General features: G+C 38.3%; 1 protein-coding gene across 1 annotated transcript in view; it reads left to right on the forward strand.

The window, feature by feature from the left end:
• Positions 1 to 26,356, forward strand: part of LOC150084433 (uncharacterized) — a 242,229-nt gene that overhangs the window by 89,926 nt on the left and 125,947 nt on the right. Inside the window, exon 6 of the mRNA XM_090376229.1 lies at positions 8,924 to 9,137. Within this exon, the coding sequence (XP_090232355.1) occupies positions 8,924 to 9,137 (214 nt within the window). The remainder of the gene's footprint in view (positions 1 to 8,923; positions 9,138 to 26,356) is intronic.

A 26,356-nucleotide genomic window follows, 5' to 3' on the forward strand; every position in this document is an offset into this window, starting at 1 on the left:
CAGTAGTGTCCTTGACAACCCTGCCAACCTTCATATCGTCTGCAAACTTGGACATTAAGCTTGATATACCATCATCAATATCATTTATAAATACAGAAAACAATAATGGACCCAATACTGAACCCTGAGGGACTCCACTAATAACATTAGTCCACGATGAGCAGTGTCCATTGATTACCACTCTGTCTTCTCCCCCTCAACCACCCCTTTATCCATAGCAGCAATTTGCCTCCAATGCCACACTGCTCCAATTTGTGCAGCTGTCTTCCATGGGCAACAGTATCAAAAGCCTTTCTAAGATCCAAATATATAATATCAAAGTTATTCCTTGCATCTAGTTCTTTTGTGACTGCATCATAGTATCTAATCAAATTGGTCAGGCAAGACTTCCCCTAAACAAAACCATGCTGTGTCCGAACTATAACTGAAGTCTTGTCTAGATGATCCTGCAGTGCTTCTTTAACCAGTGCCTCCATTAATTTTCTGGGAACAGAAGTTAAACTTGCAGGTCTATAATTTCTTGTGTCAGCCTTTGATCCTCCTTTGTGAATTGGGGTCACATTTGTACATCTCCATTCCATGGATACCTCCCCTGAGTCCAAGGAAGCTCTCATAATTATGGCAGGCGCCTCCGTAGCCAGGTGGGAAGGAGCAGCAGTGTGTAGCACACGCTTCTTGATTGGACCGGGGTTCGAGCCCGTCACCACCAAATACGGAGCACGCGGAAAGGTCAGGGAATGACCACCGCACCGGAGCAATATGGCCTTAGTTGCTAATGCTCTTAAAAACCAAACAACAAACAAACAAACATAATTATGGCTAAGGGTTTGCTTACTTCCTTTGCTGCCTCCTTTAATATAACTGGATAGATCCCATCCACCCGAGGTGCCTTTCTTGTGTTTATCTTCAACAATTTCTCCTCCTCTTTACTCCCAGTTATTACAAGATTCTCTAGCTTATTGCCAGAGTTGAATACACCTCTGGCATTCCCCTCGCTGAATAACTCATGTGTGAATGTCGATGCAAAATATTCATTTAGTTTGTTAGCTACATGAGCAGGCTCATCAACAGTTGACCCATCAGTATCAAGTGGACCAATCTGATTCATCCCCTTCCTTCTAGAGTTTACATAAGTAAAGAACTCTTTGCTGTTTTTCTTTGCATCCCTTGCCAAAGATTTCTCGTAATCTGCCTTCACCTGCCTAACCTCCTTTGTAACTTTGTTACAGATCAACTTGTATCTATCATAGATTTCTGTGTCACGTGTTAATTTGTATATATCCCATGCATATTTCTTCTCTGCCATATGTCTCATTAGTTCATCTGACATACATTTAGGCCTAAACCTTGAACAATATTTCTTAGTTGGTATGTAACGCCTAGTAGCATTCCAAAATAAGTTCTTTGAATGCTTCCCATTTTGAATTTGCTGTTGGTAACATCATCAGTTGGTCCCACTGTATAGAATTTAAATACTGTCTCAGTCCATCGTAGTCGCCTTTACGAAAGCAATAACCCTTCCCTTTACCCCTAATGGTACTTACCTCTTTGAGTAAATCCCACTTCAGCACACTATGATCACTACCACCTAGTGGTTCATTTATCTGCAGATTCTTAATGCATGAAGAATCAATACTGATAATCAAATCAAGAGTATTACTCCCTCTAGTTGCCTTCCGAACATGCTGATGTAGAAAACGATCATCCAATAAATCCACAAAAGCCTTACTAGTGTGTGAGTGACCAGCCCCCAAATTCCAGTCAATATCTGGGAAATTAAAATCCCCCATTATAAGACTGATTTACTGGCCCACTCTATTTCCCTGTACAGTTTCTTATTATACTCATCAGAGTCATTAGGCCTATAGCACACTCCTACTCTCAATTTTGATTTCCCAATGCTTATGTCACACCAAACTGACTCGACACTGCACTGTCCAGCGATGTCGACTGGCTTCACTTCCTTGGATTTTATGTATTTCTTAACTAATAGCATAACCCCTCCTCCCTACCTATCCTGTCTATCCTTTCTGTAGATATTGTAGACCCCAAATTCCAGTTCTGCACTCCTTATATCTGTGTGACACCATGTTTCTGAAATCCCAACAATATCTGCCTTTGATGTTTTGAGCAATACCTCAAATTCATCGAATTTATTTACTGAACTCCTAGCATTGGTGTTCACGCAAGTATGTTCTTTTTCTTAGCTACCTTAGCACGACCCATGTGTTTACTTGTACTGCAATGATTCACAGCAGTCTCTGAAATATCCTGCATCTTATTTTTCAGGCTGCTGCTCATTTCAATAGAAGCAGTGCAAGAATCACTTTCACCTCTGCTAATGGCTACTGTTAATCTATTAGTCCTTGTATCCCCCCAATCTAGCAGTTTTCCGACCCACCTAACACTGCCTCGATAGCATCAGCAAACATTCTTGCACCCTTTCTATTTAAGTGTATTCCATCCCTGTAGAAGCAGTCTCTCTTGTTAACAAGTACAGACCAGGCTGAAAAAAATTCTACCCCTTGAGCCTTGCACAATCTTTCCAGGGCTGAATTGATCGACAGGGCTCTCATCATATACTCCCTCCTATCGTGTCTGGGCAGAATTCAACCCTAATTCACGCTTTTTTTCAACAGTGACCTGTACTTGTTAAGTAAATCCGCCGGTCTCCTACTCTTAATATCATTAGTGTACAACTATATCACCTTTTGTGCCCTTAAAAGATGATATCCGCTGTACAATGTCATTAACCTTTGTCCCTGGCAGACATACCCCGGTCCTGTTCCACCTATCCTTTTTACAAAGCATGTTTCCCGTTTCCCTGACAATAGTCACCAACAACTACTAGTTCATTTGGGATCAGCGCATTCTGCCTTGGGGGCTGCCGCTGTGTTGCGTGATGACCAAGTGCAAGCTCTGGCATTGGTGTGGGCAAGCTGAGAGCTTGATGGGCCCTCACTTTTAATCCTTTGAGGGCATCCACCCTATCCTTACAGCTCTCATATAGGCCCATAACAATGCTGAGTTGTCGCCTGATTTCCTTACACTCCTTGCATCGTGCACACACAAAGACATCTCCCATGGCAGTATCATGTGCCCTACCCGACTGCTCCACAAACATCAAGCAAGTAGTGCATTTTAAAAGGCTGTGATTCAGAGGACAACTCCCCCCCCCCCACAGTTCTCCCCTGAGCCACAGCACTCCCATTAGCTTGAGCCTTTTGCTTTGCTGCTCTGGTCTGAGTCATGATTTCGATTTAATTTCAATAAAATTTCAATTTCAGTACAAAATTAAAACCCTGAACCTGTATCCCAACACAGTTATAATGCTATATTTATGTTTCAGTATCGAGTGTTATCTACGAAATCCCTTTATATAACTTCCATATCAAGTTAAGTATTAATTATTTATTTTTACTAGTTATTTATGTTATGTAATCTAAGTTGTTATATGTATAGTTCAGAGTACAATTTAATTCACAATGAAGTTCACAAGATTAATAGATTTACTGATTAATTGACAATATTATGTACTATACTATACTAAGCTTATGCTATCTAGTTCGAGATATTTTGTATCGCGTAACAATGCTGGCAATTTACGAACGGTAAACATGTGGATTTGATACCCTTACCGATACTACATAATACCTACAAAATCTCTATCTAAGTTACTTTAAACTAAGTATCGTAAATAGGAATATAAAGCTACTCTAGAAAATAGCTTAATATGCCTATTTAAGCTAATAAAACAGAAAATAAATCGGAAAAAACTTCTCTGTTCCAGGAGCGGCAAAAAGCTACGCCGCACAGGCTACCCTCTTTCTCAAAAACCCCTTCGTGGTTCCCTTTCACTGAAATCTTCAGTCGTATAAAAAACAAATTTTCAGAAACTTATCTTCATTCCTATTTATGTATTTCAATGATGAAGGGAAGCGACCAACAAAAAGTGCAAATGGTGGTAGTGCCAGGAAATTATACAAAATTGATTTCAAAATGAAGATGAAAATGATTAAGAAGCAGGACAAAGTTTTTCATCTATTTCGTGTAGGAATTAATAGAGGAAGAAGAGAAGGAATTGTCTAATGAAGAACTTATTGATTTGCAGGCAGCGATAGTGAAAGAAGAAAATGCTGACGAAGCTCAAGATGAACCAAACGAGGAGCCGAGATGCTTCATCAACGGAGATTGCAATGGCAATTTCATGAAATTGCATTGGCAATGGCGAGGCTTGAGAAGATGGCTCCTGACAGTGAACGATTGTTAAAAGTTAACAGAAGGGTGAATGATATGCTTGCTTGCTACAAAGAAAGCAATGAAAAGGAAAAAAGCCGTCATCCATTATGTTCTTTCCTAAGGTTGAGCTGCTGACCCCTTCTAAATCTCCACAGCGGTTGCCAGAATCGGAGTCTTCAACTTATCAGCTGAAGACTCCGATTCTGTTAATGATGCTCGAGAGGTAAAATTTACTGACGGTTATGCCTGTCTCCTCTCTTTTTTTGTAATTTTATAATTTTTTTTTAAATTGCATGCTTTAGTAATTTAGTAAAAATTGAATAAATACAATAAATAATTCTATTTACATGTTTGTCGAACATTTCTTTTTTGATTCAATCAATTCAGCGAGCACAGTTGAGTGCTGCACAATTCTGACTTACGTAGTGTTCTGCCAAATGCAACCCTACGTAAGTCTGGGAGTTCCTGTTTATGCATTCTTGGCTTTGTGACTATGGTTTTAAAGGTGTACAGTAATTATGAATTCGTGCTCTTGTGAGCTATCTTCCCAGTTGATAGAGGTTTAGCACCTTAAGTTGTTATAATTTCCTTTCCTGAAATTAAAACCCATTCCATTGCACCTTTAACATTACTAACTCCCTCCTCATCTCTCTCCTAATGATTCCTGTACTGTCAGCTCTATGATGTCATCTGGTTCATGGGCAGTCATCAGGCGTAGAATATTCTTTCCCCAAGTTACTTTCCCTGACATGTTGATACAAATAACAATCATCTAGTTCATTTTAAAATTTTATCAATTAGGGGGCAAGTGAAGTTTCATATAGCAAGACATTTGCAATCTATCTTCTATTCCATATGCATGTAGAGGCTGCCATCTTGAACTTCACAATCTTCTGGTCTGGTCTCTTATTCACATACATTTTCTTCTGACCAACTCAACACAGATTCTATACTGGCATTCACAACATTTTAATATAGGAAAGCTTTTCTTGCACTTAGGCTGCTGTTGATAAGGTGAATGACCCTGCCTTCCCTATCCTTACTAAATCTAATATATTATAGATATCATAGTGAAACTCATCCTCTATTTCCTGGTTTTACCACATTTCCCTTAGTCCTATTATCTCAGCATTTTTAAGGACAAAAGGGGAGATATTGTACATGTTGGTACTAATGATATGATATTAAGAGAAAGAGATCTGAGGATTTACTTAATAAGTGCAGAGGGCAGTGTTGAGAAAGTTAATATTAGAATCGAATTTGAAAGTATCTGCAATTTTGCTGGACATGGTGGGAGGGATTACACGATGAAAGCTTTTGTCAGTCAATTTTCAATTTGGCTCTGGAGAGACTGCAAGGCTCATTAAGTAGAAATTTTCTTGGCATGGTCTGTGCTTGTTAACAGAAGAGACCTGTTTTTACATTATTGGGAAATTCTTAAATAGAAGGAGTGCAAGAACATTTGCTGATGCTATTGAGGCAGTGTTGAGTGGATTGAAGAACAGCTAGCCTGGTGGGGAAAGGGGTATGTATAGATTAATACATTACCAGCAGCCTCAAGCAGATATGAAATACTTCTATTGGAACATACAGCTACCTAGTCTGTATAGATTAGGTTGCTGTGTGTATTGCTGGATACAGCAACCTAGAAACCAAAGTGTCTAGGATTACAAGGCCTGCTGGCAGTTCACATGGAAAAACAAATACATCAGCTGTCTTAGGGTTACTAAAAGCAGGTGTACATATGTTTGTGTTTTCAGTAAAGCTAGGAGCATACTAAATAAATTTGAATTTGACATACTGGCTAAGTTATCAAATGTGGACATTGTAGACATGGTTGCCACTCAGACATAAGGGATACATGGCACGGACAGGGGAGGAGTTATAATTATAGTTAAGAAGCAAATAAAATCAACAGAAATGCATCTAGTTGACGTTGGTTGGCCAGTACATTGAGTCAGTTTTGTGTGACACAAGGACTGGAAAAACAAAAATGAGAAGTATGTTATGGGCCCCTAATGACTGTGAGCATAATGAAGAACTGTATGAAACTGTCTGAATTGACTGGGACAGTCAATCAGAATGTCTTTAAATGAGGGATTTTAACTTTCCATTATTGACTGGAACTTTTAGTTGATCACTCACATAGTAGCAGAACCTTTCTGGATTTATTGGATGATTCCTATCTACACAACAAGTGAAATCAATACTGTTGGTCTGATTTTTAGTAGAAACTCTTCAAGCATTAAGAATCTATAGATCAGGGGTGGCCAACCTATATCACATTTGCCAAACAGGGCGCTTTGGAAGATTACAAGTGGCGCATTTCATCATAAAATTTCAAGTACCCAAAGCTCATATTGCCGATTCTTTGGTTCTATTTCCTTTCATTTCAGGTCCTTCCGCATATGGCTTAAGACACTCACCACCTTCTTTCCATTTACATGCACATAAACGTGTCAATTTCCTCAATTTAGCAAAAGAAATAAATTAAATAGTCTCCAAAAAAATGCATTTCTGAATTTTGACCATAAGTGATCTATGGCTATGAAAATATATCGAGCACCTAATCGTCCATTCTTTTGTACGGCCGTTGCCCGACTCTATGCACAAGTGGGAAAATAAATGCAATACGTGACTTTTTCAGGGGACTGAGAATATACAAATAGATCCTTTGTCGGAAGTCTTTCAAGTTAAAAGGAAACAAAGAAATGATAAATTTGAGGTATTTTCATCTACGAGAAATTTCCATCAATCGCATTTTGCCAACTCAAGAAATAGTAGGAGGGAGCTCCCCCCCCCCCCGGCAAAACAGAAAAGTACAAAACTCTAGAGTTTTGTACTTTTCTGTTTTTTTATTTTTTTATTCCTTCTATCCACCACAGTGCAAAAGAAAATGAGCAAAAGAAAAGCAGAAAGTGACATTAAATGTGAATTTAATGAACAGTGGGAAAATGAGTTGTTATTTTTAGCAAGTTCATCAGGAAAACCGTATTGCATTGTTTGTGAAAGTACTCTTTCACATAATAAAAGACATGATCTTAATAGACACCATAAATCACAGCATCAGACTAACATAGAAGGAAAAATGAAGCTCATTCTTGGGTCTGAGCTACGAAAAGAATATGTGACTAAGAAAAAGGAAGAAATCAGAAGAAGACAATATATTTGCTAAAGTTAGTTGTGAAGACTTGGCGATGATAGAAGCGTCCTATGATATTGCTTTAGTATTGGCGAAAAAAAGAAACCTTTTTCTGACGGAGAAGAAATTGTTAAGCCTCGTCTCCAAATATTTGCACACCATCTTGGTAATAAAGGTATTGAAAGGAAAGCAGACGAAATTGCTATATCAAGGCAGACAGTTACGAGACGTATCGTGGAACTCTCTCAGGATGTATCTCAACAACTGGAAGATCTTGTCCATTCTTGTACTTTCTTTTCTCTAGCTTTGGATGAATCAATGGACATATGTGGTGTAGCCCAGTTAAGCATTTTTATAAGAGGAATTGATGCTAATTTTAATGTCTTTGAAGAACTTGCCAGTCTGGAGTCATTGCATGGTAAAACAAGAGGATCAGACATATTTGAAAAAGTAAAATCATGCCTAGAAAATCTAAAATTAGATTATAGTAAACTCATCAGTGTGTGTACTGATGGAGCGCAGTCAATGATAGGTAAAGCCAATGGTACTACAACTTTGCTTGAAAATTTTTTTAAATCGTCCTGTACTAAAATATCACTGCATTATTCAGTCATTTGTCTTTCTGTATTACTGCTCCTGGCTGCTGATTTAAATCCTTTGTTTTCCCTTAATGCATGTTCTACTTTTGTGTTAAATCTTCTTGTCCTCTCTTAGTCTCTTTCTAATGGCTTTGCATAACTCAGTATACTCAATTTTCTCCTTGTCAGTGTTTATCATGCTCTTCATTTGTCATCTTCGGTTCATCATGACAAGTGTTTCTTGACTAATTTTTTCTTCTTTGGATTTCTTTTTACCTATAGGTTTCTTGGGCTTTATCACTTTCAGAAAGCTGTCACATTCCTTGTTGATATTTTGGTCCTAAGCAGTCTGCAGAAGCTCAGACTTGTTCTTAAGTTCCAGTACATACTGCTTTTTCTCCTATGAGGGTTATCTAGTGACAAGCAAATACATGAGTTGTATCAGGGTTATTAAAAGCAAAAACAGGTACATGGGTACTTGCATTGTATGCTAATGCTAGGAGTATAGGAAATGAATTTGATGAATTAGAAGTAATGATTAAGTGATCAAATGTGGACATTATAAGGATATTTGAGAAAAGGTTTCACTCAGACATAAGGGATACAGAATTTGAATATCGAGAGTACATGTACAGGAAGGAGAGGAGGAGTTATCCTCCTCTCCTTCCTTTCTGCAATAAATACCCACTTCGATCATACAATTAGTTAAGCTGTTTGCTAGCATTTGTGGCAATCAATTCAAATGATTAAATTAACTTTATTTTCTCTGTTAATCCTTTATTACCTGAATGCTTTAGAATAGCCATGGTACGTATTACTTAAATTAAGATTTCACATTTCTCTGAATTCTCAACGCCCATTCTTGATGTGTTATTGGGGTGGAGAAGGGAGGAGAAGAAAAAAGGTACCTTCCTGACAGACTAGATGTAATATTTCAATTTTTTTTTTTTTTTTTTTCCCCTAGAAAGTTCCAGCTCACACGCAATGTTGGTTTCCAGAACAGTATGAGTTGCCCCCTCGTTTCAGAAAATTGGAAAGAAGGAAGGGTTTTCATAATATTAAAAGAACTGTGTTTTTCGACGAACCAAACAATCTGGATATTGATTTCAATCTTGTTGAGCCGCCACCACCTCCGCCGCCGCCACCACCACCACCACCACCACCACCTGTAGTCAAAAGTAGGTGTTAAATTGAAATAAAACTGCAATTGTTTGTATGGTGCTTCACTTGCATAGATTTGTGATCTTAATTATTACAGTAAACTCTTGATTTACAAACACCATGTATTTCTCAAACGTCATGAATTGGGTGCAGTTTTTCCATATACATAATATAATAGATGAATGCTGAAAACAAATTCGTCTTTATTACAGTATTTTTAATTTATCTGATTTATACATCTTTTTTTTTTTGTATACTTATTAAAATTATATTATGCAATGGTAAGATTAGGTGGTAAGACAGTTATACAACTGTCTATATGATTTCATTCAAAAATCTGGTAATGTGCCACTTCCAGCATTGCTCGATTTGATAGATTGTGCTGATTTTATTGTTTTAAATTTCTTTTATAAAATTTCCTTGTTGTAATGGTGACATCATATGATAAAATTAAAGGTACTGTACACTAAATATTGGATTTAATAATTTCTATACCAGGTTAAAAAGAAATTACCATAGTAACAATGTTGTAAATTTACATAAATATAGTGGGTCACTAATTATCTGAATGAGTTGTCTGAGCCAGTCAAGCACTAACTTATAGTGCTGTCCACAAGTGTTTTGCAGATATTAATTATTCACATCATTTATGATGTGATGCTACTATGCTACGAAACCAGTAACAAGACATTTATTTCTGAATTGCATATCAGAGGATTTTTATATATTTAATAACATTGCGTACAGCAGACTCTCGATTTACCAGGATCGGATTAACTGGGACACTTAAACTCCAATAAAAAAAACAACCAGTAATCATGAAATTCAAGTAATAACTAGAATAGGTTTAAACAGATGTTTTGCATGTTGTAAATAAGCGACATAAGTCGTCATTGGCAAATGAATGTACCTACATGTATTATCTTACAACCCCCACTGTCTTCACACCTGCTGCTCAAAAAAAAAAAAAAGCGAGAAGAAATGTTTAGTTTGTTTTAGTGCGTCGTGTTGATTGTGTTCCGTTGCTCCGCAAAAAGACATTTTGTTTCGTTATTTATGTCAGTGATGTCCAATTTTTTTTTGTTTAGAAATTGGGAAAATGATGGCTAAATGCAAAAGAGTTGTGCTTTCAATTAAACAAACTTGAAATTATTCAAATTTCAGTCATTTGTCATTTTATATTACTGCTCCTGGCTGCTGATTTAAATCCTTTGTTTTCCCTTAATACTTGTTCTACTTTTCTTGTGTTAAATCTTCTTGTCCAATAACTCATGTTTGGGGTTTTCATAAAAAAAAAAAAAAAATAGTAATAATAATGTGGAACTTTGCCTTCAGGCAATGGGTGGTTTATTGTTAAAGAAGCTTCCATATATTTTGTTGTGGAAGTGGATGGTTTGAGTAAATTCAAGAACTAGAACTAGACAAACTATTGGAGGGGAGAGATAGGTGAAATGTGTTCGGACTGTTTTGAAAGAGAGCAGGAATTATAGAAGCCAATTGAGAAGAACAGTGCCTATGGAAGTATCTGTAGAAAATTCATGCAGCAGAAACAGTATGTCTATGAGACAGTGAGTGGAGAGACTGTTAGAGAGGAGTCATTAATTAACCTAACTGCCCTCTTCTGAATGGAATCTAGGCACCTGAGAGAGGTTTTCTGCAACCATCTTTCCTCAAATTTGAATGTGTCCCCTCATGTGCATATTCTGAGAAAGAAGAATCCCATCAGTACTGAGTTTGCTCAATAATTCAAAGCCTTAAAAACGGCAGTCAAGATCACCTTGCAGGTGCCTAGTCTCCAGATGCTACAATTTTTACAGAACTCTTCTTCAGACCTCAATGCCATACTCAAGATGTGACCTGACCATTGCTTTATACAATGAGATAATCACTTCCTTATCTCTACTAGAGAAATTCCTGCATATCAACAACTAAACCAAATGAGCTGTTCTGGCAACGTGTCTGCACTGCTCAGAACTTCATATCAGAGTGCCCAACTGACTTTAACACCCTACAATCTCTGTTCCCCCTTCTCCACCTCCCATTCCAACCTTTTCCCCTGGTGGAATACCACCGCAAATCTTTTCCTGCTCTTAACAGGAATGCCCCACTCTTCATCTGCTCCTCACTTTTTCATCGGTTCCCCACACTCCCTTTTTCACTTTTCAGAGAGTCCCCACCTAGGGCTGTCCCTGCCAAGCTCAGGCATCGTCTAGGGCTTGCCCCTGCCAGAGACCTTTCTATTCCCTACTACATCTCTCCTTCCTCTCCAGGGTAGAGGATGGGCACACTGGGTTCCATTAGGGGCCCCTACAGCTAAATAGCCAGAGAAACAACACACCAACACAACCCAACAGTAAAACTCTCGCTATCTCTGGCCTTTACAGAGTTTATACTGTGACACGAGTACAAATGTGGAGTTGGGGTGGGACACAAGTGCTGCTTGGCAATCAACAATACACACTGTACTCATTAAGGAATTTGCAAAACAAATTTTTAAAAGAAGAGTTTTATTAGGAAATGAACAAGATGAATTAAATCTATAAATGGAACAAGGGAAAAAAAAAAGAAAAGGTAACAGAGCAAGTGTAGGATGATAAGTAAGGATGTGGATCTGCTGGAACAGGTACAGAGAAAGGCAACAATACTGGTCAGGGGAACAAAGGAGAGCTCTTACCAAGAAAGGACTGTTTTGCAAACTGCAGCATCTGGAGACCAGGCACTTGCAAGATCTGACTGAGGTGTTTTAAGACTCTGAATAGTTTGGTTTGGTTTTGGCTTTTATGGTGCATGGCGACTATGGCCATGATGTGCCAAACTCTGAATGGATTGTAATCAGTGTGCTACTTTTTTTTTATTATTATTTTTTTTATGAAAACACCAAACAGGAAGGAAAGATATCAATACTTAGTACTGTGCATGGGTTGAAGGAGATGGGGTGGAAGTGGATGCTGGAAACTTTGCTCTGTAGACTAAATAGGAGTTTCACCAATTGAAGCCTCCAAAAAGCAAAGTGGTATTGCATAGGTTGATGAGTCATCTACCTAGTGTTAATATTAGTACTAGTTTCGGTATTATATTATTGTATTGTATTATTAGTGTTATTTTATATTAGCATTACTAGTGGTAGTTAGTATTAGTACTAGCAGTACCATGTATGGGCTGAAGGAGATGTGGGTGGGGACTTTGCTCTGGAGACTAAACGTGGGTACCACAATTTCAAGCCTCCAAGATGCAGAAGTGGTGGTATTCCTCCAGTTGATGAGGGCCATGTACTACCTGGTGTTAGTAAGTATTAGTATTATATTACTATTGTATTATTATTAGTAGTGATACTGATTAGTATAAGTAGTACCATGCACGAGTTGGAGATGGGAGTCGGGGAGATGATGCCAGAAAGTTTGTGCTGGGGACTAAACATGGGTTTCACAGGCTAAGAAATGGCAATTGAAGTACAGTAGAGCATCAGTTATCCAGAATAATTGACGTCAGACCTCTTCCGGATAATCGAACATAACATAAAATAAATTTAATTTAAATAAATTTAATCTTACCTTACAATTAAATAATTATAAACCAATCTCGGAAAACAAACATTCATCCAGGCATTTTTATACAAAACAGGAAAATTAGATTTTTAAATGCTCTTTTTTTTTGACTTGCTGATAACAAGCACAGACAATCTGTGCCAGAGTAGCATTTGCACACATGATAATTGTAACCCAATCTTTTCTTATCTTAAAACCTGGTGCAGGCATTTCTCCAGTGCTTTGCATACAACATTGCTTTTTCCAATGCTTTTTCATACAACATTGGACCAGACACTGGTTCACCTAAACTTCACTTCTCAAGAAACCACAAATAAAGTGCACTCTCTAAAGTGACATTTTCAGGTTTCAACATCTTTTTCTTGCTAAATCCTCCTTCACTATCCATAATCGACACAAATTCTACTATAGAATTGAATATTTTCTTGATGTCGTAAATTGTTGAAGTCCCCACATTAAACTCTTTGGAGAGATTTGCTAAACTTTCACCTTTTCTAATTCTATTAATAATTTCTTTTTTTTGTGGCAAAGTTAAAACTACACATTTTCATTTTGTTCACATTTTACTGAAAAAAAAAATAAAATCACAGTTTTAGGCCGCTATTATTCTTAATGAATCTGGAGCTAAATTAATCTGAAATTCCCAGTAGTTTCTGTGATATTTTTCTAAAGCACATTTCTGAAGGTCACATAGAATTCTAGATGTCATTATCATAAAACAATAAAAACAATTTGCAGTTTAGTTTATTGGGTTTTTTGTTTGTACAATCTGTTATAAATGGGTAGTAAACTCGATCTTTTGCCTATTAGAATGAAAATTCAATTTTCAAACTTGATCACTATAACCAGCACTTACTGTACTACCATTAATAAAAAAATCATTGATGTCAGACCTTTTCCGGATAATTGAACGAAAGGTAAGATAAAATAAATTTAATAAATAAATCTAAACTTACCTTAATTTAAATAAATTTAATCTTATTTTTATTAAACTTTTTTATTCAACCCTTTTAATTAAAAAAAAAAAAATCAGTCTTTCAAATTATTCTGGATAACTGCAATGTTGATGTCATTCTTCCTCTTGTTTAGACTTCACACATAAGGCATAATTCAAACTGACAGAAGAATGGTAGCAAGATAGATATGCAGAAATTTACTTTCAGCCAGCAGGTAGTTGATTGTTTGAGCAAACTAGGTAGTTGCTTGTTTAAACAAACTTCCATCCGTTTTTGTAAAAGTGAGTGGTTTCAACTGAGCTCTCATTAACTTTGCGAATGGTTTTATACTCATATTCAGCCTTTTTAATTACAAATCAATATATACCATCCACCTCTGGCACCTTGCTCTCCTTTAATCTCGGCAACTATTCTAACAGATGCTTGTCCAAGATCATTATATTACTTATAAAGGCACACTGATTGAACCATGGGCTATTTGCATTACACTCTGATTTTGCTTAACGTAAATCATACTGTCTAGAGCAGCATTTCCCAAACTTTAGTCACGGTACACTTTTCATTTCACAATATATTTGCAGAACACTTATATGTTTATGGAATACTTGCGGATCACAAGTTTAGCAGAATCCAAAGCACTGTTTGCTAATATTTTACTCTATATGATGCACTGTTCATCAAGAGCATCTTCATTTCCAACACATGTAAAGCCGAAATGCAAATAACTGTCATCATCATACTTTCGTTTTGGTTTTTTATTAGTTGGTTACTGTTTTTTCAGTTTGGGGAAAAGAAGGCTGCGATTGTTCATCCTCACTTTGAAGAAGGGACATATTCAGGGGTGGGCAGAAGGGACATATGCCCCCCATTAGCCAAAAAATTGAAATTAAAGAAAAAGAACACAGGTGGTATTCTTAAAAAAACCCAAACCCTGGTCGCCATGCCCCCCCCCCCTACAATGGTACCTGGACCTGGTCACTATGCACCCACTTATGATGATACCTGGATACGCCAATGCTTTGAAGTGTGACAATATTGTGTTCGTTTTCATCGACTACAGTTGCAATACCAGAAGTACTTGCTTCTCGTTTTAAAGTTCCTTTTTTCAACCACAAATCCGTGGTCATTTATTTTTATAATAATATTTCGAAATACTGACAATTATCAAAAAAAAAAATTTATACAAGGAAGTGAGTTTAGTTATGATATTGGTTTGCTTCCACCTCTCCTTCACCCCTCGACGTGGGCACCTGTACGTGGTGAGGGGACCTCCCAGTGACGCTGCTGGACTTCCAGACTAGCATCACTGGGATCCAATGCCCACAGCCCAGGTTCCAGGCTTACATCAATGGAATCCGGCGTGTTTGCCGTGCGCTGCGACCCGTGGAAATTCGGAAAGGGGGATCCTGGTGGTTGAGGGGCCCAGCTTCAATACACCACTTTGGCCCCTGCTTCGACAAGACGGGTGGTCCTGGAAGGCCCGGCTAGGATCAATCGGCTAGTAGGCTCACCTGCGAGGGTCAACCGTGTCAATGCCACGCCCCTACCCTCATGGTCCGAGGGACAGGATTCAGGCTGGCGGCGGTGCGGGTATAGTGTCTGGGTAGCCCTGGCGTTCCACTCCCGAGCGCATTTATTGCATGCCGGGTAGTGGGCGTCCCTTTGGGCTCCGTGGTGGGTGGGGAGCCCGGGCACTGAACAATTTAAAAAACTTCATGAATCCTGATAAACATTCCTTCAGGGGCCCCAACCCGGTCCCTATCTGAAAATAATGACGGAGAGGCAGATAGCATTATTGCTACAAAGAGGCAGTGAACCGAACTACCATCAGGGCCTGTCCCAAGGTTCTTAATAATGCATTCCACCAACGAAACACCGATTGGTAAAATGTCGCCCTTTTTTATACAAAAAGGTTTGGATGGGTTAGTAGGTACACCCAAGTCAGTTAAGAGGCTCCGTTCTGGGGACCTCTTGATTGAAACAAAAAAACGACAGGCAGTCTGAACATCTACTCCGAGTAACATCAATCGGAGGTATACCCATAACAGTGACACCACACAGAACACTAAATTCATCGAGAGGTGTCATTTCGGAGTGGGACCTTCTCGACGTCACCGAGGAGGAAATCTGCTCCGAATTAAAACCACAGGGAGTTACTGCCGTCAAGAGAATCACTGCGCGAAGGGATGGGAAAATTGTTAAAACCAGGAGTGTTATCCTGACTTTTAACTCTCCCAAACCTCCTGATGAGATTAAAGCTGGATACATCAACTGTCCAGTACGTCCATACATTCCGAACCCTTTACGGTGTTTTAAGTGTCAGAAGTATGGACATTCTCAAATGGCCTGCCGTTTAGTCCTTGCATGCGCCCGGTGCGGTGCAAAGGACCACGAAACAACAGCATGTTCAGCCACTAAACCCACCTGCATTAACTGTGAGGGAGAACATCCAGCCTATTCAAGGGCATGCCAGAGGTGGAAAGAAGAAAAAGAAATTCAACGGCTGAAGGCAGAGCTAAACATATCGTACCAGGAGGCAAGAAAAGCAGTGAAACCTCTTAACATCAAAAAACCTACCTACGCCCAGAAGGTAGCAGGGAGATGTTCGATTGGGACTCAGACGGACATGTCTGTCCCTCAAAGAATCATTTACTCCCATTGCACGTTATCTTTTAAGCTCCCAAAAACCTGCACAAAAGGACCAATCAGCTGCCACTCCTATATCGATACCTCCTAATGCTCCACAAGTAACAAAAGCAAAAGAAAAGAATAAGAAAGGGGAAGTAACACCTAGTACCCAGGAAAACATGGATGTCGAGCAGAAGGAGGTACATGATGAGTCAGTTTTGGAACTCTTCGCTGAGGAAGAAATGGACACAGGACAGCGTCCATACTTCCCCAAGAAAGATAAATCCAAGACTGACAAAATTAAGCCCTCAGCACCTCGGAAGCCGCCTGATGGACCCACCAAGTCCAAATAATGGCTAAATTCCTACAGTGGAATTGTCGTGGATTCCGGCAAAATACTGACGACATCAAGGCACTCCTGCAAAAGCACAAACCAGTTTGCTTTTGCATACAGGAGACTTATTTAAAGGCAAATGATGACCCCACCATGCATAACATTACCATCATTCGTAAGGATAGAATTGTGGATGGTTCTGCCCACGGAGGAGTCACAATCCTCGTCGGCAACCAGATCCCATTTCAGGCTTTGCAGCTTACAACTAGCATTGAAGCTGTAGCAATTCGCCTTACAGTGGGGTTCTTATTAACTGTCTGCTCTGTTTATTTGCCACCTGGGATTGACATCACCCAGAAAGACCTTGATGATCTTATCATGCAATTGCCTTCCCCTTGTTTAATTCTTGGGGATTTCAATGGACATAACACTCTGTGGGGTAGTGCTGACATCAATGGAAGGGGACGAGTCATAGAGCATATGCTCACTGACAATGATCTCTCCCTCCTAAATGTGGGAACAAACACCTTCTTCCACATGCCTACCCGTACATTCTCTGCCATTGATCTTTCTATCTGCTCCCCTTCTCTCCTTCCTTCACTTACTTGGGAAGTAGAAGAAAATCCATATGGAAGTGATCACTTCCCCGTGATAACAACCCTAACTAGTGGTAGACCCTGCCTGCCATTTAGTTTACCGCTGTGGAAGATTGATCAGGCTAACTGGAATGCCTTTCAATATCTGGCAAACTTTGACATCACTACAGTCAGTCAGGCGCCAATCAATGAAGCAGTCATGTATGTCACAGAAACGATTGTCCAAGCAGCTGCAATTGCAATCCCAAAATCATCCAGCCGGTTCCCACTATTTCCCAAACCTTGGTGGAATTCAGAATGCACGGCAGCAAAAAAAGCACAAAACAAAGCGTGGGGGATATTCCGCCGATATCCCACCACTGAAAATTTAATATCATTCAAACGTGCACGTGCAAAAGCACGTTATGTACGACGTCAGAGCCAAAGGAAATCTTGGATTCGTTTTACATCTTCCATAACTCAGGCTGCTAGCTCAAAAGTAGTCTGGGATAAGATCCGGAAAATGAAGGGAAAATATTCACCATGCCCTTCAGTGATCCTCGAGCACAACGGATGTCCAATTGCAGATCGAACTGCAGTTGTGCAAATACTTTAGGGGAAACATTTGCAAAAATCTCTGCAATAACATCTTTTCCCGCAGAGTTTCTGGCCCTGAAAAAGAAAAGTGAGAAAAACCCACCGAACTTCTCTTCAAAAGGGCTTGAATCGTATAACAAGCCCTTTTTACAGGAAGAGTTAAATACAGCACTCTCTCTCACACATGCAAGTGCCGTGGGGCCTGATGACATCCATTACGAAATGCTTAAACACCTCTCACCACAGTCAAAGGATCACCTTTTAATTCTGTTTAACAGAATTTTTATTCGCAAACAATTTCCGGATTCCTGGCAAAGGGCTATCGTCCTTGCTTTCCCAAAGCCAGGAAAAGACCCTAGCAATCCAAGTAACTATCGTCCTATTGCTCTGACAAGCTGTTTGTGCAAAGTCCTGGAAAGAATGGTTAATGCACGCCTCGTTTGGTATTTAGAAACAAATGGGCTGCTTTCCAGGACACAGTGTGGCTTCCGAAGAAATCGATCCACTCTGGATCATTTAATCCGATTGGAAACGTCCATTCGTGATGCTTTTATTAAATCCGAGCATTTGGTAGCAGTTTTCTTTGATATTGAAAAAGCGTACGACACAGCCTGGCGATTTGGGATTTTAAAAGACCTCTATAATTTTGGTCTTAGAGGTAACCTTCCTGTTTTTATTAAAAACTTTCTTTCGAATCGCCAATTTCAAGTCCGTTTAGGATCCACCCTCTCTCGAATTTTCTCTCAGGAAGAGGGAGTCCCACAAGGATCCGTTCTAAGTGTCACGCTTTTCGCAATCAAAATAAATTCTATCGCAGAACAACTTCCACCCACTGTAAACAATGCCCTCTATGTTGATGACTTTGCTATTTTTTGTCATTCATGCAATATGAGGGTCATTGAAAGGCAACTGCAGAAAACCATTGACCATCTTACAGCTTGGTCTTTGGCTAATGGGTTCAGATTTTCATCACAGAAGACTGTTTGTGTACACTTCTGTCGCAAACGTAATCTTCATCCTGACCCAGAATTAAGGCTTGGGCAAAATAACATCCCAGTTGTAGCAGAATTCAAATTCCTTGGACTTATTTTCGACAAAAAGCTGACATTTTTACAACATATTCGTCAGCTGAGGACAAGATGTGTCAAAGGGCTTAACATCCTTCGTGCCCTTTCTTCAACCTCATGGGGCGCAGATCGTGCTACCCTTCTTTGTCTCTACTGGGCACTTGTCCGTTCCAAACTCGACTATGGGTCTCAGGTCTATGGTTCTGCTAGAGATAGTGCACTTAGGTGGTTAGATCCAATCCACCATCAAGCCATCCGGACAGCCACTGGAGCATTTCGCACATCTCCTGTCCAAAGCCTTTACGTTGAAGCAAATGAACCATATCTGTCTCTTCGACGTAAGCAGTTGTCCTTACAGTACGCCTTCAAACTAAAATCCCTGCCCGATCATCCCACGTGGCGATCCGTTTTTGAGCCGCGCTGGGAAAACCTCTATAACACCCGTCGGACTGCCAATAAACCTTTTGGTATTCGCATTCAAGGGCTGCTGAATGAGCTAAACTTGACGGTAGACAAGGTTGCCCAGTCACCAAGGCAATTCTTTCCACCCTGGCATGCTTATTTTCCAAATTGCGACTTCTCCCTTAAGATCTGGGAGAAGGCTACTACACCGCCATCTGTCTACCAGCAACTCTTTGCATCACATAGGCAGCAGTATTCTGACTTTCTGCCAATCTACACAGATGGCTCAAAGTTAGAATGTCATGTGGGATCTGCTGTTGTGTTCCCTCACAAAACATTATCCTATAAGATCCCACAAGAAACTAGCATATATACTGCAGAGTTGCATGCAATACAATCAGCCCTAGATCACATTAAAAATCGCGACTACCAGAGGTATATGATATATTGTGATTCATTGAGCGTATTACAGGCTCTAGTATCGGTGAGGTATAACCCTCATCTGATCCTGTCCAGGATCCGGCAGATTCTTTTTTCTCTCGTGGAATTAGAATTTGATATTCGCTTTTGCTGGATCCCAAGCCACATTGGGATCTGGGGAAATGAATTAGCTGATACCGCTGCTAAATCAGCCATTTCCCTGGATAATCATTGTCTGTCAGTCCCCTATACAGACTACAGGCAAATAATACGTTCTAAATTACTCTCCCAATGGCAAGATTCTTGGCACGGACAGGCCACAAATAAATTACATCGCATTAAGCCTGTAATTGCGCAATGGCAATCCAGTCTACGCAGGGTCCAAAGAGAGGAAGTTGTTCTTGCTCGGCTCCGCATAGGTCATAGTCATCTAACACATTCCTATTTGCTGAGGGCGGATGACCCACCTATGTGCGAGATATGTAATGTTATTTTAACCGTCAGTCACCTTTTTGTAGAATGTCCAGTTTTTAATGAAGCACGACGCTTGTGTTTTACTGATTTTAATAATTTGACTGAGCCATTTACACTCAGTCAGATAATATGTGACAGAGACAATATGTCTGACGTTTTTAACTTTTTACAATTTATTAATGTTTATACAAAGATCTAAGTTTTATGCTTTTACTTTTATGCCTTTTTAAACATAATAATTAATTGTTTGACGTGGTAGCCTTTGCTACCAAAATGTTTAATAACATTTTAAATTTGTCTTGGCGCATTATGGCCTTAGCTGCCAATGCGCCATTAAAAACCAACCAACCAACCAACCAACCAACCAACCAACCTCTCCTTCAACCAGTGTACCCAGGCTAAATTGCATACAAATGGCATATTAGATCACTACATTGTTACTTTTTCGGAGATGTCATTACCTCTACGCATACTTCTCTATGCAAAAGCTCACCAAAATAAAGTGTTCCATGGTCTATGTGATTATTAGTCTATGGTAGTATATTAATAACTAAAAAAAATTGTTAAAAATTATAATGATGCAAAAAAGAGATTAGAGACGCTACAAATATGCAAAATTGATTTTATTATTATTTTTTTAAATTATTAATTACGATTTTTCACGGAACACTTGTTAACATTTCACAGAACACTGGTGTTCCAAGGAACAGTTTGGGAAAAAATGGTCTAGATAGTGCTAAGAAAGCTATATACTTGGTTCAAGGCTTCCTACATTCTTTGCTTATGTTGAAGTTATTTTAGTTCAGTACTACCCACAAGAAGAAAAGGCAAAAATTTTTCTAAGATTATATTTGCTTAATTTTAATTCTTTAGTTTGTGATGCTGCTTTGGGATGGTGGTGGCTGCTCTTTGTCATCATTGTCCTAGTTTTCCTCGATTTCTCAGTGCTCTAAAAGCCATATAATTGGTTCACAGTTTCATATTTTCTTTCCTTATATTGAAGTTATTTTACTTTGTTTATTTTCCACAAGAAAAGTTTTTTTTTTTTTTAAGATTATGATTGCTGAATTTTAATTCTTCAGTTTGTGAAAAAAAAAATCATCCTTAGTGTGTTTATACTGATAAAATTTCGTATAAAAAGTGTTTTCCTATAAAATTTTACCCTAAATGGTTGTTATAATGAATCCACAGCCCAGGACATCAGAAATGAAAAGGAACAGAGATGGACAGTATGTTGAAGCTGATGACACTAGATCAGCTCTTTATGTCATTTGATACCAAAACAGGTTTCTATTCAAGTGATGTAGATTCTGAATCTTGTTCAAATGCATCTGTTGATGTTAGAATGCTACAAACAACAGAAGCTGGTGTTACTTGGAGTGATGATTCTTCACAGATGAAATCCCTTCCATTTACTAAAAAGCAGTGACTACTTGTTTGAGCACCCTGCAGAAGCATCCCATGGCATGCAGAAAGGATCCTTACAAATATATGCAATGGTAAATGTGTTAAGCTTTCTATCATTAATCTGCATATGTATTACCATGCACCCAATAGTCCCATCACAAGCTGAAACTCTTACATCAATTTTTGCTCTTGGTAAGATATATACTCTGGTCACCATCTGTGTTTTTTTTACAGAATATATTCCTACCTCACTAACATTTGAGTTCCCAATTAAAAATTGCCATTTCTGGATCAAGTGATGCATTCTGCACTGACTGATCTATTTCTGAGGCTGGATTCAAGAGCACACTGCTTGATATAACATCAAATGCATTGGAAGCTTGTCTAAGTCTGACAATCTCCCAGACTGAATTTGCTGTAGGGCATCAACTTATTATCTGAGTGACTCAATCATGCCTGATGGTATTTTGAATTTAATTCATTGCACTACCAACCATCTTCTGCAAAGAAATGTCTCTCCACAGCTAGCAAAAACTTGGCAAACATACAGACTGCAAGCAAAAAGGCCTAAATTGAGGAGAACAACAACCGACAATTCCACTGTCTGCTACATCATTTTGCATGAAGTGACTCACTTTTCTAGACAAATACATGATTATTTCTATCAAAACATCTTACTATGAATTCAGAAACTATTTATTTATTACACTTTAGAACACTACATTTGATTATTACAGTTTGCAAATTACAATTTACTACCATCAAATTATGAAGTTCTTGCCAAAATACTGATAACAAGAGCTATCATATTAAGCAATAACTTTATAAATACTTAACTAAATATGGCAATTCACACTATTTATTAACTATTTTTTATGGTAACACTATTTTTTATGCTAATGAGTAAAAAAAAAAAAACCTCAATTATATCAAAAACTTGTTATGAAGAGGTCAGAAAATTTGCAGCCACAGAATGTATTCTCATTTTCCAACACAGTATAGCATGATTCCCCATTTATGCATAACTTCTATTGATGAGACTGATTTTCATTTATTTATTTCTACTTTGTGGAACACACACACACACACACACACACACACACACACACACACACACACACATACTAAATGCAAAATGATCATCAGCCTCAGCTAAGAAATAAAGTGACTGTAATGCCAAAAGCAGGAAGACTAATGTGTATTAGAGTGTTATCTCATTTGTCAAACATTATGACAAAAAATTTCTGTTAATATTCTAACTACCACAATTTACAAGAGGGACCACAAGAATATTGCTATATTTTGTGGTATGTGGCATCAATGCTGATTATTCGGCTATGTTCATGCTTTATGATTATGTGGTAATGATTCCCTACATACAGAAAACATGAACACCAGTTATTTTTAACCAGAATCAAATTAAATAAAAAAAATGAGTACTGGAAAATTGAATTAGTTTAGCACTTGATGGCAGTTCCTCCCTGAAGAGAAGAGGCAAAAGCCACCTTTCCTTCTACAATTTCACTTCATTTTATTCCATTTAATATTAACATTGGCAGAGACATATGATACAAAAAGCAAGCTTATGCAGCATCAGCAAAAAAAAAAAAAAAACTTCCCATTTCACCCATCCATTTGTCCAAATGTTTGTCCAGTTCTTCCTTGAATTTATTTAAACTATCATCTTCCACAAGAACAACAGATGGAACAGTCTGTTCCAGCAATCAACTACCTGCTGGCTAAAGGCAAACTTCCACACACATTCCACACATGCCCTCTCAGGTTCGCAATCTGAGCAAGTGGAAGAATCCTATCAACAATGAGCCTGCTCAAACCATTCAAGGCCTTATACACCTCAATCAGATCACCTAGCAGGTGCCTGGTCTCCAGATGCTGCAATTTATAGAACTTAAGCCTTTTGTGGTAAAAAAAAACACCCCATTGTTCCCCTCACCAATCTTGTTACCTCTCTCTGTACTTGTTCTAGCAACTCTACATCCATCTTAAAATGAGACCTCCAGACCTGTATGTACACAAAGTGTGGCCTGAACATTGCCTTATACAAGGGGATAATCATCCCCTTGTCTCTGTTAGCAAACTTCCTATATATCATTGACAAAACTCCATGACCCGCTCTGGCAGCCCATCTGCACTGCTCAGAGAACTTCATATCTGACTGCACAACTACCCACCTCCCTGAGTGTAATACCACACAGTTGTACGTTTCTCTTGGGTTACTGCTATCCATATGCAGTACTTTGCATTTGTCAATGTTAAACTTCAGTTGCTACTTCTCAGCCCATCTGCCTAACTTTTCTAGATCCTGTGGCAGTAGCATACCGTCATTAACAACCCTGCCAACCTTTGTATCATCTGCAAACTTGGACATCAAGCCTTCATGATATACCTTCATCAATATCATTGATAAATACACAAAACAATGAGTCCAGCACCAAACCCTGGGAGCCTCCACTAATAACATTAGTCCACATAGAGCAGTGTCCATTTATTACCACTCTCTGCCATCTCCCACTCAACCATCCCTTTATCTATTGCATAAACTTGCCTTTAATGCTATACCGCTCCAATTTGTACAGCAGTCTTCCATGTGCAACAGTATCATAAGCTTTCCTGAAATTCTTTAAATATATGATATCAAAATTATTTTTGCATCCGGTTCCTTTGTGATTATCTCAATATATCACTACAGGCCATTGTTTTATGAATCAATTTATTTTAGTTAGATTGAATTTTAATTAGTCCTCCAGATAATGACATCTCTTAAATTCTAATGATTTTTGGAGCAGGATGACTTTTTTAACTATGCTTATTAAAGCAAATTTTCAGGCTGGATCACAATTGACAGAATTCCTAGATAAACTGGTTTGGAAACAGTTTATCAGTTCACTTAGCCTTTAATTAGCAATAAGATTCTTTCAGATAAGTTCTTCTGTTGATGTCTGATCTTGAATAACTATAAAAATCACAGAACTAAATATTTTTTTAAAGTTGGTTCAAAATTCTAACATTGTGTAATACAACACCCATAGAAGTTAAGCACCATTGCTTTATAACAATTTTATTCAGTGTAGTGCAGTGTTATATTTTAAATTCAAGTTTCTTCCATATTTTCCTTGTTTTTAAATAAACTGAATTTACACTTCTTTCAATGACGAAATCAATGCTAAAAGACAAAAAAAAAATTCATAAAGGCCATTCTGATTGCTGTATCTAATCTGGAGGACTAATATAGAGAATAATAACTCCAAGATAATGACAAAAGATAACTCCATATAATGACATCTTTTGGCTTCTAATGAGTTCTGGGCCAAGACCACCAGTAGCTAATTAACTTGATGCTAGTTAATTACAGATACTGCATATAGATTAATTTTTGCTGACTCTCTCTCTCTCTCTCATGCTATCTGTTTTTCTGGAAAGAGTTTGCCATCCTTACACATTTTCTGAAAGGATAAAAGGTAATCTGTTTCAAATTACTGAATGACCTGGGCTGTCTAACCAGAAGGAGAACCCCCATATCATCTAAGTTAATCTTATATAGAACCAACTGAGGACCATAACTAATACCCATCATCTTCTTGTAGGGTAACCAATTACTGAACAGCCCAGCCATAAGGCTACTTAACAGATGACAAATCATCTGCCAATAAGGAGTTATTGGCAGATGATTCATGGGGCAATAAGTCAAACCAACTGTATAAATTATAAAGTAAACCTTTATCTTTGGTAAGATGAAATAATCAAGACATATACTTGCTGAGACATACCCTGGTTATTATCAAGGACTCAACTGTGCTTTCCAGGAAAGCAGGACATGCAGTGCAAAATATGCTACTAAACAACCATCAAAGTAGATACAATCAGTGTTAAAAAGTTAAATGACAAAGAACTGAAATTAGCAAAACCACATCAGGCTATTTCAGAAAAGCAGGTTTCACAAAAACAAACTAGATGAATAGATACACTTAAACAATAATTAAAAAGTAATTTATTCTGGAAGTAAAATAAGGTGCAAGAAAGGTGCAGAAATAACTATAATTAGTTTGAAAGAAAGTTTTAATTGGCTGGGAAGAATTATCCAGCATTATGTAGGTAAAATTTAATTTTTTAAGTTTGGTGATGAAATTTGTCTATGCAAGACCCAACTGAAGTTTCAAGAAAAGATGATTTCTCTAACCAGATAGTGATTCTCAATTTTCCATGGAGGAAATAATTTCATGCTTTCATGCTTGTCTGTACCTCACTGAGTGTGTGCAAGGGAGTGCTATGGGAGGCATTTGCAAGTGCTCCTATTTCTGGCACTTAAAAATAAGCACGTCAGGGAATTTAGTGTAGGCATTGTAAGTACTCAGCTGTAGTGAATTAAAAATAATTGGGTTCCTCGTGAGGACTAGCTTCTGATTACTATTCCCACATGCACATTTCACATGGAAAATAAATTTGATGAATTTGAGGTGTTGGTCACACATCACAGGCAGATATTGTTGGGATATCAGAGACGTGGTGTCACACAGATATAAGGAATGCAGAACTGGAATTTGGGGAGTACAATGTGTACAAGAAGGACAGACAGGATAGGAAGGGAGGAGGGGTTATGCTATTAGTTAAGAAACACAAAATCCAAGGAAGTGCAGCCAGTCGACATAGCTGGACAGTGCAGTGTCGAGTCAGTTTAGTGTGACATAAGCACTGGGAAATCAAAATTGAGAGTAGGAATGTGTTATAGGCCTAATGATTGATGAATATAATAAAAAACTGTACAGGGAAATAGTGGGCCAGTAAATCAGAGTCTTATAATGGAGGATTTTAA

Source organism: Mastigoproctus giganteus, chromosome 6 (genome assembly GCF_048544385.1).
Source record: "Mastigoproctus giganteus isolate SK-2022 chromosome 6, ASM4854438v1, whole genome shotgun sequence".
NCBI lineage: Eukaryota > Metazoa > Arthropoda > Arachnida > Uropygi > Thelyphonidae > Mastigoproctus > Mastigoproctus giganteus.